At 47.2% G+C, this 18,169-nt stretch overlaps 5 protein-coding genes across 5 annotated transcripts; 3 read left to right on the top strand and 2 right to left on the bottom strand.

The window, feature by feature from the left end:
* Positions 1-1,383: 1,383 nt before the first annotated feature.
* Positions 1,384-2,563, top strand: GLAREA_06402 (uncharacterized protein; the record flags this gene model as incomplete). Its single annotated transcript, XM_008081815.1, has 3 exons — positions 1,384-1,656; positions 1,706-1,914; positions 2,308-2,563. The coding sequence occupies 3 exons, from the start codon at positions 1,384-1,386 to the stop codon at positions 2,561-2,563; spliced, it is 738 nt and encodes a 245-aa protein (XP_008080006.1).
* Positions 2,564-3,447: 884 nt separating this feature from the next.
* On the bottom strand, positions 3,448-6,235 carry GLAREA_06401 (uncharacterized protein; the record flags this gene model as incomplete). Its single annotated transcript, XM_008081814.1, has 6 exons — positions 3,448-3,731; positions 3,777-5,058; positions 5,105-5,176; positions 5,226-5,333; positions 5,442-5,580; positions 5,631-6,235. 6 exons carry the CDS (start codon positions 6,233-6,235, stop codon positions 3,448-3,450), a joined length of 2,490 nt encoding a protein of 829 aa, XP_008080005.1.
* Positions 6,236-9,110: 2,875 nt separating this feature from the next.
* On the top strand, positions 9,111-10,343 carry GLAREA_06400 (uncharacterized protein; the record flags this gene model as incomplete). Its single annotated transcript, XM_008081813.1, has 1 exon — positions 9,111-10,343. The coding sequence occupies one exon, from the start codon at positions 9,111-9,113 to the stop codon at positions 10,341-10,343; it is 1,233 nt and encodes a 410-aa protein (XP_008080004.1).
* Positions 10,344-11,194: 851 nt separating this feature from the next.
* On the bottom strand, positions 11,195-12,280 carry GLAREA_06399 (uncharacterized protein; the record flags this gene model as incomplete). The annotated part of the gene is made up of 5 exons (XM_008081812.1): positions 11,195-11,417; positions 11,471-11,712; positions 11,762-11,955; positions 12,014-12,041; positions 12,092-12,280. 5 exons carry the CDS (start codon positions 12,278-12,280, stop codon positions 11,195-11,197), a joined length of 876 nt encoding a protein of 291 aa, XP_008080003.1.
* A 4,567-nt stretch (positions 12,281-16,847) lies between these two features.
* GLAREA_06398 (uncharacterized protein) lies at positions 16,848-18,100 on the top strand (the record flags this gene model as incomplete). The annotated part of the gene is made up of 2 exons (XM_008081811.1): positions 16,848-17,189; positions 17,318-18,100. 2 exons carry the CDS (start codon positions 16,848-16,850, stop codon positions 18,098-18,100), a joined length of 1,125 nt encoding a protein of 374 aa, XP_008080002.1.
* Positions 18,101-18,169: the final 69 nt, after the last annotated feature.

Here is an 18,169-nt window from a genome sequence, read left to right as displayed (position 1 = left end):
AGGAAGTCAACGCGCTAACAAAATCAGCATCGAGCACCACAGATTTAAGCTTCAGTTGGTCGATTAATTAGAATACACGTAAAAACTAAGCTCTTACGCTGTAGTAATACAAAGAAAGAGAATATTGTTATATACTACCTCTATCTCCTGACCCTGTACCGAAGTAGTAGCAAATCTCTAGTTTTTCCTAGCGAATAGTTTTTTATACTCTCTTCCACGCCCTAAATATCTTACGCATTTTCTTTCATAAAACTCAAACAAGAGTAGGATACATGAAATTAGAAAATAGTGGGAGACATCATCTCTCCATAAGCGTTAGTACAATTCTCTGCGAAATTGTATAAACAGCGACTTGATTTTACTCGCACTGTATAATCGATTTGTGTCGATAGTGAAGATTTTCAGGGAGGTGTACAGGGTCATACCTCAAAGTCAAATGAGGGGGCTTGATATTTAAGTACTTGTGGTAATGTCAAGGTGTCGAATAGCAACCTTTTTGATTGTTACCCCCCGACGGGTATCCAGGAGAATTCTTGGGAGGACTAGCAAAGTAGGTTTAAGCAGTAATTAAGTAGTGAGTACGCATAATTAAAAGTGACTTGAACACGTCCACAACCTTTCATCAAAGCGCAAGCGAGTATATGTAGACAATCAATTTGCCCATTTGCATCATCGCCGCGATATCCTATGTTCAACATCAACATAGCAAGCTCGCTAGAAGGCTCCTTGGATCTTGATTTTGAACTTATAATGGTGGCAGAATCATAGAATCAACAACGCAACAAAGGACAAGTCCGTAGCTCGTCCTCTTCACCACGCAACTTCTCATCGGACCCATAATCCAAGACAGAGTTTCTTGACTTCACTCAAGCACAACTTCCACCGTGATCGATTTGCTTACGAGGACATGCATCTGGTCGCCTCTAGTTGACGCCCAAGTTGGCGGTTAGGAGGTCAAGCACAGACCACACTGCTTTTTGAGACCAACCACCTGCACCCCCTTTCCCATTCTCGCTTAATGTTGGACGTGTTTCATCACGACCATGAAGGTGACCCGTTCTGAGTCGAGCGTTCTATTTGTAGGTTCCCAGCTTTGTCTTAAGTATATGGCTAAAAATCGTTCTTTCTAGAAATGTTTTGGATGCTGTGCCTAGACGCCGAGAGCGGTTGTGGCGCCGAGCTGACATGCAGAGTGCCGTGTGTCTAAGACTGGTGGTTCCAATGGCGACGCTTCCGCTGGTAAGTTAACTTAACCTTATATTTCCGGGGGTATAAGGTTATATGGGTAGAATCTTTCCTCGTACATTCATCTCTGTATCTGACAACCGTCCAGAACACATACCGTTCATCTGCTGTCAGGCTGGCCCTTCAGCAAATCCCACGATGAACGCTTCAACCAACGGAACCCAGCATGTGATGCAAGGATGGACATCAAGTCCTGACCAACGAGGAACCATCGACATTCTATTCTCATGCTGCTTGACAACTCTCCTCTGCTGCTGGACCTCGGTATGTCCCAACGTTCCGGCCAAGAACGACAGCAAATGGATGCAGCTCCAGGACAAGATGAACCTCGCATTTATGGGTCTATTAGGTCCAGAGTTCTTGTTGATGCTGGCCCTGGGGCAATGGGCTTCTGCGAGACGTTCGGTCAAGGTAAATCCTCTGAATCCATGTACGAAGCAAGCACTCATTTCAAACTCAGATGTTCCGAGCGGCTGGTTATGAGCAGTGGACGATGACGCATGCGTTCTTTGCTGATATGGGCGGGATTATGCTTCAAACGCCTGGGTATCCCGAGTTTCCGGTTGATGCGGAACAGCTCTACTACTTGATCGACAAGAGATATATCGAGTACCCGGATATCCACAAGGCCGATATCGACGACAAGAACAAATCCGACGGACTGGCACGGTAAGAATATTCCAGTTCATAAACCCTCAGCGAAAACTCCTCTTCACGAACCTGACGAAAGTACTAACATACCCCCAAGCCTAATCACAGTCTGCCAAACCCTCTGGTTCACAATCTCCTGCGTCGCCCGACCCCTCCAATCCCTCTCCCTCACCACCATCGAACTAACAACCCTCTCCTTCATCCTCCTCTACCTCTTCATCTCCTTCGCCTGGCGCCACAAACCCATCGACGTCTCCCGCCCTCTCACCCTTCACACCACCACCCCCATCTCGCGAATCCACTCCGAGGGACCCCCCTCCGCCCGCGCCCCCTGGTTTCGCACCCCCTTAGACTTCATCTCGCGCCGCGAATACTTCATGTCGCTCTTCTGGTCCTACTTTACTAACCTAGCTTACACTCTGCACATCCCGCTCATCCACCTCTTCACACGACGCATCACCAGCCGGCCACACGACCGCATCCGCACCGACCACTTCGCCGCCACCGACGCTTTGTCCGAGGTCCTCTCGGCGCCGCTGATCGGGGCGTACGCCGTGATCTTCGCGCTGGCGTGGGACTTCGAGTTCCCGTCGCGGGTCGAGCAGATGTTGTGGCGGGCGTCGAGCGTGTACATGGCGTTTTTCTGCTGCGTCGGGGGCCTGTATAGCGGGTATTGCCATTACATACTCTTGCCGTCCAGCACGACGAGTTATGGCGATTCGAGACGTTCAATGTTGCAGAAGGAAAGAAATCAAGCCACGACGATACCGGATCTAGAGGCGTCGTGGACGACGCGGTTAGGCGCGGGGTTGAGGAATACGTCGCCAGACCAAGACCCGCATCTGGAGATCCCGCTTTTGGCGATTGTGCCTATTACGATGATTTGTGCGGTATATTGCTTGTTTAGAGTGTTTATCTTGATAGAAGATTTAGTGGGGTTGAGGAGTTTGCCGCCTAGTGCGTTTGAAAGTGTGAGCTGGAGCCAGTTTTTCCCGCATGTCTGATGGAACTGCTTGGGGGATATATGGAGGGAGGGTTCTGCATCATGTTGCCCTGGTATATAGTAGAGATCAAGTGGGTCGGCTAAACAAGATCTAATTTCACTCATACATAAGCTCAATTGCATTTCAAGAAGTTGAGTAAGTCCTCGAGCTAGATGAAAGCTACAACGTCTAGCTTATCCAATTGAATAGCCTTAAACGGTGGGTCAGAGTAACAAGTTGAGTCTCTAATTATGGATCACATTGTAACTCACGTCGCGTTAGGTAGGACAGCCAGTTCGTGAAACTCCGAGCCCTAAGAGGAAATCAATATGAATTTCGCAATGTATTGTAGTGTAATTCCACTCAGCAACCCATGCTCTACAAAATTATATGAATGCAAGTAGCAACTCATTCATGTACCACCCTCCGCCACCTCCGAACCAAAACCAAATGTAAAAGAAGAATAACCCTCACCCATCACCAAATCCATCTCACAACTCACACACACCCTACAAAGTCCCACCCTCAAAACCCTCACCAACAACACCCATCACCATCAAACTCCCCCTTAAATCCCCACCAACCCCCTAATCATCTTCGCAGCAGCCTCATTCCCACCAAGATTACTCTGATCCTCCACCTGCGGATAGAAGAACGCCGCTACAGCAATAATAACATACGCCGCGCACAGCAAGGCTCCTTCCAGATAATTCGATCGACCATCCAGGACCAAAAAATTGACGATGAAAGCCGAGACAAACAGTGAGACGGTCTCGAAGAGGGTGAAGTAGAGAGACATTTCTTTGCCCATGGCCCAGCCAAGCAGGACAACGAAAGGTGTAACGAAAAGTGCTGGGATCGTTAGTCTAAGAAATGATAGGGAAAGAGGGGACTTACCAATTTGAATAGATGATCCGACGGCAACACCAATTGCAAGATCCATCTTATTCTTGGTGGCGACCGTGACGGCGGTGACGTGCTCAGCTGCGTTACCGACGATTGGCAGGATAATGAGACCGATGAAGGTTTCACTCAAACCCGAGTTACCCTCAACGACAGCATTAATACTATCAACCATAAACTCAGCGCAGACGGCGACAAGACCAGTAGAGACAAGGAGCAGAACAACAGCAGTAGTACGAGAGATGTTTTCTTCTTCATCGGTGTCATTGTTATCCATGATCGTAGTGCTGTTCACATGAGGAGTGGTAGTACCAATTGATGAAGCACGAGCTGGTCCGGAATAAGTTTGGTTGAGGCGATCTGGAAGCGAGTTGGTTCGACGAATACCCATCTTGACACGAGGAATAGGTCCGCCAACGGGTGCAGCTGGTGTTGGAGCAGGCATCGTAAAGACGTTTTGTGAAAAAGTCTTGGGTATGGCCGGTCGGAGACTGATACTTGGAAAGATTCGGACTGGCTTAACGGCTTCGGGTTGAGATTCGGCCTCGTTAACGACGGCAAAATCTACCCTTCGAGGTGCGGCTGGACCTTCTTCAGTCTTCCCACTAGATTGACCTAATTCGACTCCTTCAGTGATGGTTTCTTTGGTCTTTCTGGCTCTCTTCAGTTCTTTTCTTTCTTGCCGACGGCGTTCCTTTTCTCTCCTCAGAGCTTTACGCTCTTTCATAGATGGAAATACCATGCTGCCATGAGATCCACGACGGCTCCGCTGTCGGTTCTCATCGTCTGCATCCTCGGAGAAATCAATTGCACCAAAGCGATGGCCCGGAGTTTGTGGTTCCTCGACAGCATCGGTGGTCACAGGACTGATAGAACTAGTACCGATAGAGGACGTCCTTGTACGCGCCACTGCGGCTGCAGCTGCCTTTTCGTCTGATCCTGCGCTAGACTTGCGTCGGCGGCGGCCGGTAAAGGCCCGCTTGATACGTTTTGCGGTTGTGTTAGATCCTTTAGAGTCGTCCGAGTCAGAGCTTGAAGAATCGCTTGACGAATCTGATGACGAATCCATCCATTGAGCCACAGGTCCTGGAGCAGATTCTTCGTCAATGATATGCTGTGGTGTACTTTGGTACATGTAGGCGTGCGATTTGAGCTGGAAGAGTAGATATAAACCATAGACAAGGAGGAGTACCACACTTGTTCCTCGAGAAACCTTTAGAACAGCTGATGTCGCTTTTTCGGACTGCTCCGTGCTGAACGAGGCATGAAAAGCCGTCTAGATCGAATTAGAGAAAAATAATCATACTACTAACTTAACTTACCGGAAGAAGCAAGCTCATGACACTCAAACTGAGCAGACACGCACTCATCTGAGTAACAGTGCTATTGTAGATCTGCAGCGATATCAGCAATTTGTCCTCTGTAACGCAGCAAGTAACCTACCTGTTCCTGGAAACGAAGTCCACCCAACAGAAAACTCATACCTAGGATCAAGAGGAGATTGGCAAGGATCGAACCAAGCAGTGATGCTTGTACAATACGAATTTCACCCTGGTAAAGTTAGCAGAAGTAAAGTCACATTGCAGCGATAGACGAACCTTTGCGAGAGCAATGCTAATGCGTTGGAACACAAAATGTGAGCATGAGACTTTTACAAACTTCACGGGGTACGGCAAGGGGAGCACTAGGAGACAAAAGAAATGGGACAGATGATATGGGACGCGATTGATATGATAATGCCTTTAAGAGGGCTTCTCGCACTTTCTTGTCTTGATCTCTTCTGAGGTAGACATACATGCTAGGATGTGTTAGCTGGTGTTCCGCCAAAAATGGTATTTTAAGACATACAAGATGATAAGTTCCACTGCATTTCCAAACGTGACATTCATTAGAGCACCAATCGTATCTCCCATTCTCTTAGCCACACTCTCAGTAGCGTGACTTAGTAGGCCTGCCAGAGGTATGATAGCAATCGCATTCATCCCGAAGATGATGCCTGGACTGAGTCCCGCAGCCTCTGCTGCTATACCTACCGGGACGAATACCAGCAGCCAGTTGATGTAGCTGGAAAGTACGATAGATTTGCTCGTCAGCCAGAATCTGGTTGCGACATTTTTCTTGGGTTTCTCTTCCTTCTCGGGCTCTATGACAGTCCCCTGCCCATCAGCTTGCGGAGGTGGAGCTGGTGGCGGTCCATCAGTCGATGCGACATCTGCGGTGTTGTTGGATGTACTTGAATCCCGCACGATCTTTGCAGTCGAAGGGAGAGTGTCGAGCTCATTTTGGGAGACGGTTTTGCTCGTCGAGGTAGAGGGATCTTGGGTGTGGTTTAGGGGGAGGATCGAAGGTCTGCTGGAGTCTTTGGAGAGTGGAGAGGGGCCATGCGCTTTGGTTCGTGCCCAAGAGCGTATGCGATCTAGAGATGAATCAGAATTACTCGAAGTTTTCTTCATCGATATAGTATTCAACACGTCGAGGCACCGAGTCCTTGGTTGAAGAGTGAATGGATTGAGTAGGAAAACAAAGTTGTCCAGATGTCCAGATGTCCAGGACGTGGGGGAGCGCGGCACAAGTACTTGAGCTCGGGGGCGTCTGGGTTGGGTTCCAGCTTCGACGAATTACAGGGCGACAGGCGTGATAAGAAGCCGAACTCCGGTGAATGACAGGGTGATGCTCGCTGACGGAGCCACGCAAGTGGAAGGCGAAGCGTGCTGACTGCGAGATCCAAGTGGGTGGACGTTGGAAGCGGAGAGAGCTAAGCAAGGGACGATCTGATAGTAGCGGTGCGCATCCAAGTAAGATTCGAAGAGATGATAAACAAAGAGTTGATGTTCGATGCGCGTGACTTTGCAGAACAGGTTATCGTCTTCTTTTCCCAATAGATGTCATCCCAGGTATTCTCTTTGTCCAGCAGAAACTTGGTGTATGGTTGAAGTGGTGAAGTTGGCGATTCGTGGTGGCGATCCATCCCATGCGATTCGACAACCGTAAAAAGTAATCGCAGTCTCCGCAATCCAAGAGCCAAGCAGGACCGGCCAAGAAGTAATCAGATGGCCAAGGTGCAATGACCGCAGAAACGATGGATAAGCAACAAGGAAATCGACCAAGACTTACGCATAATGCCCCAACAACTCTTGATCTGGCCGTCTGGAAGCTTGCCTTCTTCACTTAATTGCTTGTATCGTCGTCGCCGTCGCCGTCTTTCGTGGTATCGGCACAATCGCTTCGCAGATGTAATTCGAGAAAAGATAGGTATATCGTTATAATACAGACAGGACCAGCCTGCGTAAAGAATTCGATTTCGGGTGTTGGATGTTGTTTGTGAAGATGCAGAAAAGTGGTTGATGTCGCGTTTGCCTTGTTGGGAGGGTGACGCGAAATCCGGGGAAGGAGTACAACAGCCACGCGACCGAGGTACAGTAATGTACTCTATCGCCTATAAACTCTATGTGTAAAGACGAGTATCCCTTTAGCTTGTTTGTTTGTTTCTATGTTTGTTTCCTTTTCGAATCTACAAAATATTCAAAACCCTAATCGCTTGGACTTTATATATGCCAAGCCATAAAAAGCAGGTTTCTACCACGAAGCAAGCTGGATGTTCATTTCCGCAATCTAATCTCGCTCTTGTACACCGGCAATCATTCCTATTGCTTTGCGAATGCACTGACCGTCACAAGGGATCTAGTTCAGTATATTGATCAGTCTACACCTCCGTACACAACATAATCCCCTCACTCATCTGCATCAAATTCCTCTAGATCCCCTCAATATCACAACCACCTCGACATCCATCCATCAGATACCTAACACCAGCACCCTTCGGCACCTGGCAGTCACTAGTTCCAGTGGCTGAACACTTGTACAACACCGCCACACGACCCTAACAATCTCTCCTTCCGTCATCGTACCCGCTTGCAAGGCTGAGCAACATGAACTACATCACAAGTGTACAAAATTCCACAAATCTGATAACCTGATAAGAGAGTAATGTACCTCGGCGATTTCTATCAAATGCAAATCCTCAACCCACGAAATTTTGCCACCAGCATTTACTCCGTATTCCCCAACCCGAATGATTCGAGAGCAAGAGTCAACCAAAAGCCATTAGTATTCATTAGCTTTCATACCCATCAACTGTGATCAGAATCATACCTCCAGCACGTTCCTCTCTAAGCGAACAGGAGCTCCAGGTTTCGTGGATAGAATAATCCGATTTAGCTAAAAATAAAACTCTTCATATACACCAGGGGTTGTGCTCTAAGTTGCGGTTGTCCGAAAGGCTATAATGAGCAGCCCTACGCCTTCTCTCGATTCAAAGGAGCAATGGGCTCTACACGATTTTAAAAGTCCCTCAGATATCGAGGAAGAAACAGACCCACAAGGACAAGAAAAGGCGCCATGTAGGGTATGTGCTATGTTTGAAAGACAGTATTTTCAGTATCGTAGAATATCCGTGAAGGATGCCAAACAAAAGGCCGACAGAGGTTGTGTGTGCTCTAAGATCATATTAGCAGCTTTAAAATCCCTTGATCAAGAACTGGAGATTTACATACCTCGGGAATTGTGCTTCAGGTCTAGTAACCATGGCTCAGATATATATATGGAAGTTTGGTCTACGACAACGCCTTCGGTCCCCCATTACTTCGAAATATTTACGACTAGTAAGTTTTGACCATAGCTAGACCATTTCTTGATTTGTAGTCCGTTGCCCAAACAGACACCCTCGACTAACCGAAATAGGTGAACTATGTCCTTGGCCCGCAATCAAAACTAGAGCGATTCTATTGCCAACTTCGGGCTCGGTAGAATGCATGTCACTTTTAGCAAATTGGGTAACCCAGTATGCATGTCCCACTACTCCTAAGCTTTCCTAATACTATTATCTTTCGCCCCAGCACGTATAGGCCCTCTGGCAACATCGGAATGCAGCATTATTGGGCGGTTGTGCTGAAATTAAGTTAAGTACTGATTTTGAGGGTTTCTAGGTGTACAATTAGTCATAACGAATGTTTCCAAGCCCATAAATACTTGCCAACCCGAGTCCTCGACGTTCAACACGGGGAGCATAATTCTATTAAGCTGCGGTCCAGTCTTGATCTTGATGGGAAGTTCTGTGCGCTCAGTCATTGCTGGGGCTCTTCTAGCGTATTAGAGACGCGCACGAGTAATCTCTACGAACGAGAACGAGGCATACAGTTTAGTGAACTACCCACAACTTTTCAGGACGCTGTTTTAGTTTGTCGTGCTCTGTCAATTCGATATCTATGGATTGACTCACTATGCATTATCCAGGATGATAGAAGAGATTGGGAAAGAGAGTCATCGAAAATGGCGTTGGTTTACGAGAATGCCCATCTTGTCATCGCCGCAACTACAGCCAGAGATAGCTCAGGAGGCTGCTTTTCGACCCGCCGCTCTCCTTGCCTTTTCTACCAACATACGACTTCGGCTGATATAACAATTTCGTTCTATCTACGAGAAGAGAGCAAATCACATAAGTATTTCGCTAAGCAGTGGTTCTGCACCGTGCCTAGCTTATATGATAAGCTCCTCACCCGTTCCTGGGCGTTGCAGGAACGTCTCCTGGCAACTCGGATAGTCCATTTTGTAGGAGACGATTTGGTTTGGCAATGTCGGAAACAGACATCTTGTGAATGTAATGCACTGAGGTCTCACCCAGGGGTACTCAAAATAGGCTGGAATAAAGAACTCGAGGATCGCGATTCTTACCTTGAGTCGCAACGTTTTCTATGGAACCGGATCATAAGACATTATATGACTCTAAAAATTACGAAAGTTTCCGACGAATTACCAGCCTTATCAGGACTAGCCAAAAAATTCCAGGCGGCTGGCGCTGGTGATTACCTTGCTGGGCTGTGGAGGGAAACCATTCTTGCCGATCTCCTGTGGACAGTGTGCGAAGGAAAAAGAGCAGAGAAATGGCAGGCTCCTTCTTGGTCATGGGCTAGTCTAGAGAAGGAGGGCGGTGGCCTCATCTGTCCATACGGGTTCGACTCAAGCGACAGATTGGATTGTCGGCATTTGAGACCGGGCGATCCATCTGCTACAAGCCATAAGTCAGGAGTGTTTGGATCTACCTTACTAAAGACACAATGCGAGCCAGCTGGTGAAGATAGCACAGGTAATGTTAAACAACCCGCCAGCTTGACAATTTCTACGCCTCTTATCGAGGTCATGGGACAGTTTACAGAGCCAGAACTTTCGTCATGCATTGGACTGAACATTACGATCAGTCGAAACGGACAAGTGTTGATATTTGACGTTGATTGTGAAGAGGATTTTGAGGAATATGAGGGAGAATCGTTCCCACTAGTCTGTGCTTGGATCGGGACTGAATGGCACGATAGTAAATATTTGCCACAGATAATGGTTCTGAGGAACTCTCTCGGGATATGTGGCGCCTCATCTACGCCAAACGCATTTGAGCGAGTAGGAGTCATAGATGATTGGAACGGTTGGGACCAAGAGGAGGCCGAAAGAACTGCAATCATAGCTGACTGGTTTTCGGACTCGCAGGTGACGACCATTACGATAGTATAGTTTCAAAGTATAAAAACAACATTTGAGAACTTACTCTGATTATATGGCAGTGTCTGGGGGAGGAAAGACATAGAGTCAATAGCGCGATAACACTTGAGACTAAAACTAATATCTAGAAAGACAGCTTTGGGACAGAGCCAGATTTTAAAATATTCTATAAGCCTTGAGAAATCCTCGGGCATACGGTCAAAATATACACAATAGAGCAGGGGTAATAATGTAATCAACGATAGAAGTTAGTGACGCTTGAAATATAGCATCGAAATAGAATCTTTGGAGAGTCGTGAACCAACGCCGATTTTGAACCCTACTGTACAAGGGATCGTGTGTCCCAAGTGATTCTAGCAATCGAAAAACGTATACTAAATCAGCTATGAAGCTTAGAAGCCACGAATTTGCAATACGCTCATGACCTTGAGCGAAGAAAGTATCTGTTTGTAAAGGCTTTCAGCAGCAGCACTTCTTAAGAGACAGAAGACATTGATTTGGATTGCTTCTCAAACAAGCGGACCACGTCGTAAATAGGCGGATTGTTGAGGGTCTAGCAATAGTAGGAATCCCAGCAATAGAGACTATTTATTGAGGTATGGAGATATTTCAATCCTGTTTATAGAGACTTCCTCATTGGGGACCTCCAATCATTGACCCTGCAAAGACAGATCGAACTTAGTACATGACGAAACCAGCCTTCAAGAAAAACTCATAAATCAATTTTCAACAACCAAAACACGTCAACATCTGCAATATATACAAAAAACCCCACCCTCCTTTCCATCAATCCATCCACCACCCTCAAATCACCCTATGCAAGTCTCCCCCAATCCGACCCCCAATCATCTCACCCAACCAATCTATCCATGAGTAATAGTAGTAGATCCAGGACCGATTGTCCAAACGTTACTAGGACTTGGGCTAATCGGTCCAGTAGAACCTCCACCAGGAGTAACAACGGTTCCCCCACCTGGGATGATGGAGAATTGAGGTGGAGGGTCAGCAGCAGAGGTAGGAGCATCGCGGTCCTCGACGACGCCGCCTGGGCCTGGAGTGAAGGTTCCGCCGCCGGTTGAGCCGCCTCTGTGATACATGGTTAGCTATAGTGATGGGGAAACATGTGAGGGAAGGCTTACGGAACGCATTGTCTCCAAGAGACGTGAGCTTGTTGGGTGAAAGCCACGGTGGCATCATCGTTGGAAACCTCGCCGGTGCCGCTGGCAGTGCTGGAAGTGAGAGCGATACGGTTGTTGATGTTTAAGAGACCGGTAGCTCCGCATGGAGACCAGATGGTTGCGGTCGTCTCGACTTGGTCGTGTTTGGTGTAAACATCACCGAGAAGCCAACCCGGGCCACTGATGCTAGATCTGGTGGTGCACTAATGGTGATCAGTATTTGTGTTTCTTTTAGTAAGGAGGGAGACGAACGGTTTGGGAAGCGGATTGCGAAAAGTAGTAGGTTGAAAGGAAGGTTCCTGTGACGGATGCATCGAGACGTGCGTAACCGTGGTAGGTAGCGTCTGTGACGGCGTATTGGAAACCACCTGGGTACTTCAATGAGAGATGGAGTTGGCACTGTTTCGTCTTCTCAGCTGGGGAAAGTCCTGGGGCAATAAAGGTTTCTTGAAGGTGTTAATAATGTCTTTAATATAAAGGTAGGTAATGCTGAATGCGACGTACGGAATTTGTCAAAACCAAAGGTGATGAGCTAGAATAGTCAGTGTATGAATTTAAAGTATTGTCTTAGCATTTACTCACAGTCTTGTCTGGTGACAGTGTAGTACTGACGGATCCTTGTGGGCATCCATTTCCTGAGTATCCGGAATCGACAATGGTGATCTGATCAAGCGGTGGACCAGCATCGCGACGTTCAAGTGGCGTATAGGCCGAATTCAATGGAGAGGCCACTGCCAAAGCAGGAAGAAGAAGAAGTGCTGCGGAGATCATGATGTTTGAGGTAGTGATTGTCTGTAGAAGGTGATGAAGCTGTGGGTTGATGATCCATGGTCTTTTCGAATGTGGCGATCATTATATAGACATCGCAGTTGGGTTCTTGTTGATCTCGAAGGCAACAGCATAAAGCTATTCCCATCCATCGTGACTTCTTCCATAGATTGATTGGTGTTGTTGTAACAGCTTTGAAGTTTCCAAATGAATAGAGGTAAGCATATTCAACTCTATCAATAGAAACCGGATTTGTCAAGCCAATGAAGGGTTCCCATATTATTGTTAGCTATTAAACCAATATCATTTAATATGAAGTTCCCATTGAAAGAATGTTCTTGTCGGTGAAGCCGAAATAGACCTTGGATGTTGGACTGTCCTAGTAGCGGCGAAGGTAAGGCCATTGGAAAAGGTGAAGAGAACAGACTGTTGCCTGGCGAAAGTCGGATGTTTGAAATACCATGATTCAAGGACAATCAAAACTTTGAATTAATTTCACGAGCAGTTCATTAAAAGCCCTCAGCATGCCTGGGCCTCCAATTTAGACATAAATGAAACCACCTACTGAAGCGAGATCTGGCCATGGACCCATTAGTAACAGTACATAGTGTTTGTTTGTTTAAGTCAGCACTATAATCAATGGATCGTTGCATAGGAGGCTCCACTCAGATAAATGTGAAGCAGAACCACAATTTCCCCAGGGAATTTCGGGTCCAGCCGATTACCATGAATTGTGACTGCCTAGAGGTTCGATCACCTGAGTGGATTTGATCATGGACAGACGTAAAGTAACTGCATCAATACGAGTGTTCATAACCAAATAGCCGCTGAGATTATTGTGCTGCCCAACGCGTTAAGTGAAGGAAACGTATTGGAAGTTCAATTCAAGACGAAACCGTAGATGCTGAAGCTGAAGATTGTCAACTCTTCTTGTTTGGCGCAGGTATACAATATTTAGGTTATACTTGTGATTGTCATGGCCTATCCCATCATTCATAATGCCCAATAATATCTGCTTTAGACCAAATGCTTCACTTGGAACTGCGTCTCATTGCTTGGGGCGCTTGCCCTCACATTAAGCCGACAGCAGGTAAACAAAATCTGAAAGGCGGAGTGCAAATTGCGGAGCGTATTACACTATAAAATCATGGGTTTGCGGGAGAATTGCTTGCACTTTGACCAAGTACATATAAATCAATCTGGTTAAACTTCCGCCAAGAACTTTCCGGGCCATCAGACGTATCATATATTCCATACCAGAGAGCAATATGGCAGATCTACAAGAAATGTACGAAGGACAATAAACATAGATGACTGGAAATTGATTCAAGTGAGAGAAATAACTCGCAAATTTCGAAACACTTCGGAAATGTACACAGGACATATGATAGTAATGCAGAGCGAACTGGAGGGGTTACCGAGAATGGTCCCCAACGGAGTTCATATCATGCACGGCTTCCTGGGCTTTGGATTCATTCTTCGACGGAAGGACCGAAGATAAATCTACCGATGGCTGATGCTAACCGCCCTTGTAGCTTGAAGAGAATAGAGCTTTAAAAGGACGATCCTCAAGCTCAAAACGTTGAAAAACTTGCCAAGATCTGTAATGGAAAAACAAGAAAGACAGCGACATTTCAGACATATTTGGCCTATTTGGCCTAGTTTCTGGGCCCGGGTGTGAGAAAACGTGGGTGTGCCTGACGATCAAGAACTTGGGTTGGCGGTAGTCCACGAGGCTCCAGATGGCATCGACAGGCTACTTAGCCAGCCCGAAATCGCCTCAATCTCTGGAGACGTTCCCGAAGTACTTCCATATACGGCCCCAATGACATTCTCTTCGAAGGTTGCCGGTGCGACCAGCCAGCTGATTCTAGACGAGCTATTCTTTCCAGGTTACCTCCACCACTCCACAGAAAGGCCATTTTGTGCGATCACGACCGTACATCAACCAGGCCCAAAAGACTTAGGGGATTCGTTCGACTCAACAAAAGTTTGGAGCGGTTGGCGGGTGGGTACGACGTGATGTGAAGCGTTCTCCCAAATGAGATCGCATTTAGCCTGGAAGAGCCAGTTGGAACCTCTGGCATCAAGAAGATGAGCAAATTGACCATTGTTTAGCCTTCTGACGAGGCTCACCCAACGGTGTCAGCGGGAATCAGCGGGCAAGCTGAATGTTAATCGTGGCTCTAAAGACCGTCCAAGTGATTGCTCCGAAGACAGCTTCGAAATGGTAGTCTCCTCACAAACCTCGACACAAATTCAGCTGGATGATTGGTTTATCCTAGGAAGCTCATATCGTCGATCAAGCTTGTAGTTAATTCTCCAACGACGAGAAAGGGGAGTGCCAAGAGCTCCAGCATTCGCAAATCACATCATCTCCGATTCTCGCCCAAGATGTTGCCAACTCCCAGGACGTCTGGTCCTGCGCACGCGAACATACAAATTCCGGCTCAAGGTTTCCAAGGTTGTGCCAGACTTAGTCTGCTTAACCGGTAAGCCGGGGAGAATAGAAAATCCGGTCAGCGAAAGGTACTTTCGAGGCATCAGTGAGCCTGGGTGAAAGCGACATACACGGGGTACACCGGACATGCTCGTACTGGGCAATCTGGCGAGGACACAGACTTGCCGAAGAACGTTGTCCACGGGTTGTAGGGAGATATGGGAGTCGAAGAGCGTGCTATCAGAAAGTATAGAATCAAGAAGGTGATGGTTCCTGGCGACGAGCGATGGAGGTTGATGTCGAGGAGCTCTCTTGGCCAGAACTAGTCCAAACCTGGAATGGTCTGAATATTCGGCCAAATCTTCCACGAACGACCATCCTCTCCTCCTCTATCGCGCAAAACCGACCAAACTTCGAACGCGAATCACGAACCACCAACGATTTATGTCAATGTTCCTGCAAAGCTTCCAAAATGGCATACATCCAGAATATGATGGCGAGGATCAGCAGTGACGACTTCCTCCGCTCCTGACAAAACCACGTTACCACGCAAGCTGCGATCACCAACAACCCTTTGGATCGACCCGAAATGGGACTGCCGCACTTGTTTGGACTACTACAGACGTGCTTCACATTGGGTGGGTATAGGTCGACAGTCTGATGCTTGGATAGATTCATGGTGTCGTACAAATCTTCGCGAAGCTTTCGGGAGGATTCATTGCCGCGGAGGATTTCGAATATTCTTTCGCTTCTACGCAGTAGAGATGCCCACGCTTGTTTGGAGATTACGAAAGTCCAACACTGGAGATCATAGGATGGTTTACAACAAAGCTCTCAAATCACCAATATGTGCCAGGCTAGGATACATGACCAGTAACATACGCCATATGATTGTACCCTTTCAACCAACACAGACGAAGGACCGCGAACACTCCCAACTGCAATGCAAAAGAAAGCGAGTCCGGACGCATCAGATCTCTCTGTTCCTAACAAACGGATTCGGAAAGCATCATGGTGCAATTTCCGCTGAATCGGTACACCTTGGCTATCTGTAGGGCTGATTTTCTTCTGCTGCTTATCTTGACGTACAATGTACAATAGTCGGAATGACAAGGACAAGCTAGGCAATCTCCCACAGAGATCACTATCCAGCTATCCAGCGCCGCAAATCGGTTAGTCTCGGATTGTTGGCAAGTGTGCCTCGATCGCGGTATTTCTGAATTTCTGAAGCTCCCTTCATGTCTTCAAAATTTGTTTGTTGCTTTGCTACTTGGCACTCGTCTTTCTGCCCGACAACGTGCATTTAATATCAACAATGCGTTATTGCACTGTTTGAGCAAGATTTCGAACTATGACTCGTTCTTTGGGACTTGATTCCTCAGATCTGCAATAGTTTTGCGGTACTTTAGCCTGATGTGGAAGTCCATATCATTCATCCCTGTAGGGAATCATCCACACATTGCTTGTCCTGTACAGCATGAAGCATCGTTGCGTAGGGAACACACAAACATGTAGTGTTTTTGGTGCCATTTCTGTGTACGTTTCCGTGTTCCGTGGTCGCTTTGGAAGACCAGTACGGGTTGGCGCATATTTACTATCCCGTTTGATGCCCCAGCTTCAACCTTCGCTTAAACCGAAGCTGCATCACAATCCCCTAGCAGTTTTCTAGCAACTGTACACAGATTCTACAAAAATATGTTATCTTTTATTTGTCTCGACAATTGTCAGTCGCGAGCAGTATCCTTTGCTGAATTCATTCAAATATTATCCGATGTTCTCTTCTTCTTTCTACGGTAATTCTGTATCGTGCGTCCCGAGATCGTTAATGCATGATCCAGTCTGATACATCGGTCGACCTATCAGATGAACGTGCACATGCTGGGCAACGGCACAGCTGGTCTCAATCCATCCCCTGCCACCACAAATCCGTACCTGGATTCATGTTGTTGCTGGGTCGTGTCAAAGTATGATCATCGTCACTGAAACCGACTTGCCTCGCCAATAATACCAGTCTCTTATGATTGCTAGCTTCTCTAATAAAGAAGGGCTTGGCTCCGCAATTCTGTTCCCCCATTCTCTAATCCACAATCCTTTCATCGTGGGCGCCTTCCTAATGTTGCCATTCTTCTAATGTTGTCTTTAGTGCGGACACTCCTTTTTCTTTCCTTTTTGCTGCAGTGTATAAGTGCTCAGAATTACGATTTTAACGATGCCTTCAAAAAATCTCTAGACAAGGGCACCGTCCAAATAGTAGGAGTAGGAGATACAAAAACGAGGGTATTTCCAGTAACACCACAATTTTTTCCTGTCACCATCGCGAGGAATGTTGGTGAAACGATATCATTCAGGTTCTTTGCAAATAGCACTCAAGAATTCAGTGTGACCGAAGGGACGCTTACCTCGCCATGCATACCAAAGCCGGGAGGATTCAGTTCTGGAGTCATACGGAACCCGACAGTATTTGGCCAGAGTGTAAGTAATCTCGCTGCCACCCGTCTTCGTCATCTTTGCCATAATTGGACACATCTTCCTTGCAAAAGATGCACTATTTATTCATCTCTCAGTTCAAGCGAAGAAAATCAATGCTAATTATCTGCTAGGTTGGGGAATTTTACTACTTTAACTTTACCGTTGTTACCCCAGAACCATTCTACTATTTCGCCAACACAGAAGCATGTACATTTGGAATGGCGGGTGGCATTAACACGCCTGGTACAACTTCCGCTAGCTTCCGACGTGCATCGATTGCTCTCGCCGATTCCCCACAAAATCCTTTCGTTACACCATCTTCACCCACCTCACCAACAACTACATTAAATCCTCAAGCAACAAGCTCTTCAGCATCCGACTCATCTGGTCAAAACATCACGCTCGTACTGGTAGCGACGCCTCTCGGGATAGCAGGCATTCTCTTTGGCATATTCGGCGTAATCACGTATGTTAGACGCCTTCGTCGGGCGCGGGCACTAGAAGCCATCGATCAGGAATCTGGCAAAGGCTCCAAAAAGACGCTGGAATTAGAAAACGACCCCCAAGCCTTCGAAATGGGCATGAAATCCCCCAGCATCTTCGAGCTGTGGGGCGATATCGGCATGAAACACCTGAGTGGCATAAGACCATCCAGAACGTCGGGTCCGCCGCCCAAGGTCCCGAGTAAAGACGGACCGGTGGTGCCTGGACGCGTGCAGTTGACGGACGAACCGATGAACAGGACGCGCATGTCGTTGAAGAGAGCGACGGCTGGAGCGCAGACGTCGCAGGATTTCGGGTTTAGGAGTCCCGAGCTCACTCGCCCGGCGTCGAGTAGTGCGTGGGTGCGAAATCCCGGGTTGAGGAGTCCGGCGGGGGTTCCGAAGGTTTCGTCGTTGACGGGACTTCCTTAAATTTAATTTTATGCTGTATATGGATATTTTGTATATATGATTAATGGGCTTTGATATGCCTGGTTTAAA

Source organism: Glarea lozoyensis, assembly GCF_000409485.1.
Source record: "Glarea lozoyensis ATCC 20868 chromosome Unknown GLAREA15, whole genome shotgun sequence".
NCBI lineage: Eukaryota > Fungi > Ascomycota > Leotiomycetes > Helotiales > Helotiaceae > Glarea > Glarea lozoyensis.
Note: the sequence above shows the minus strand (reverse complement) of the source record. Positions and strands in the feature narration are given on the sequence as shown.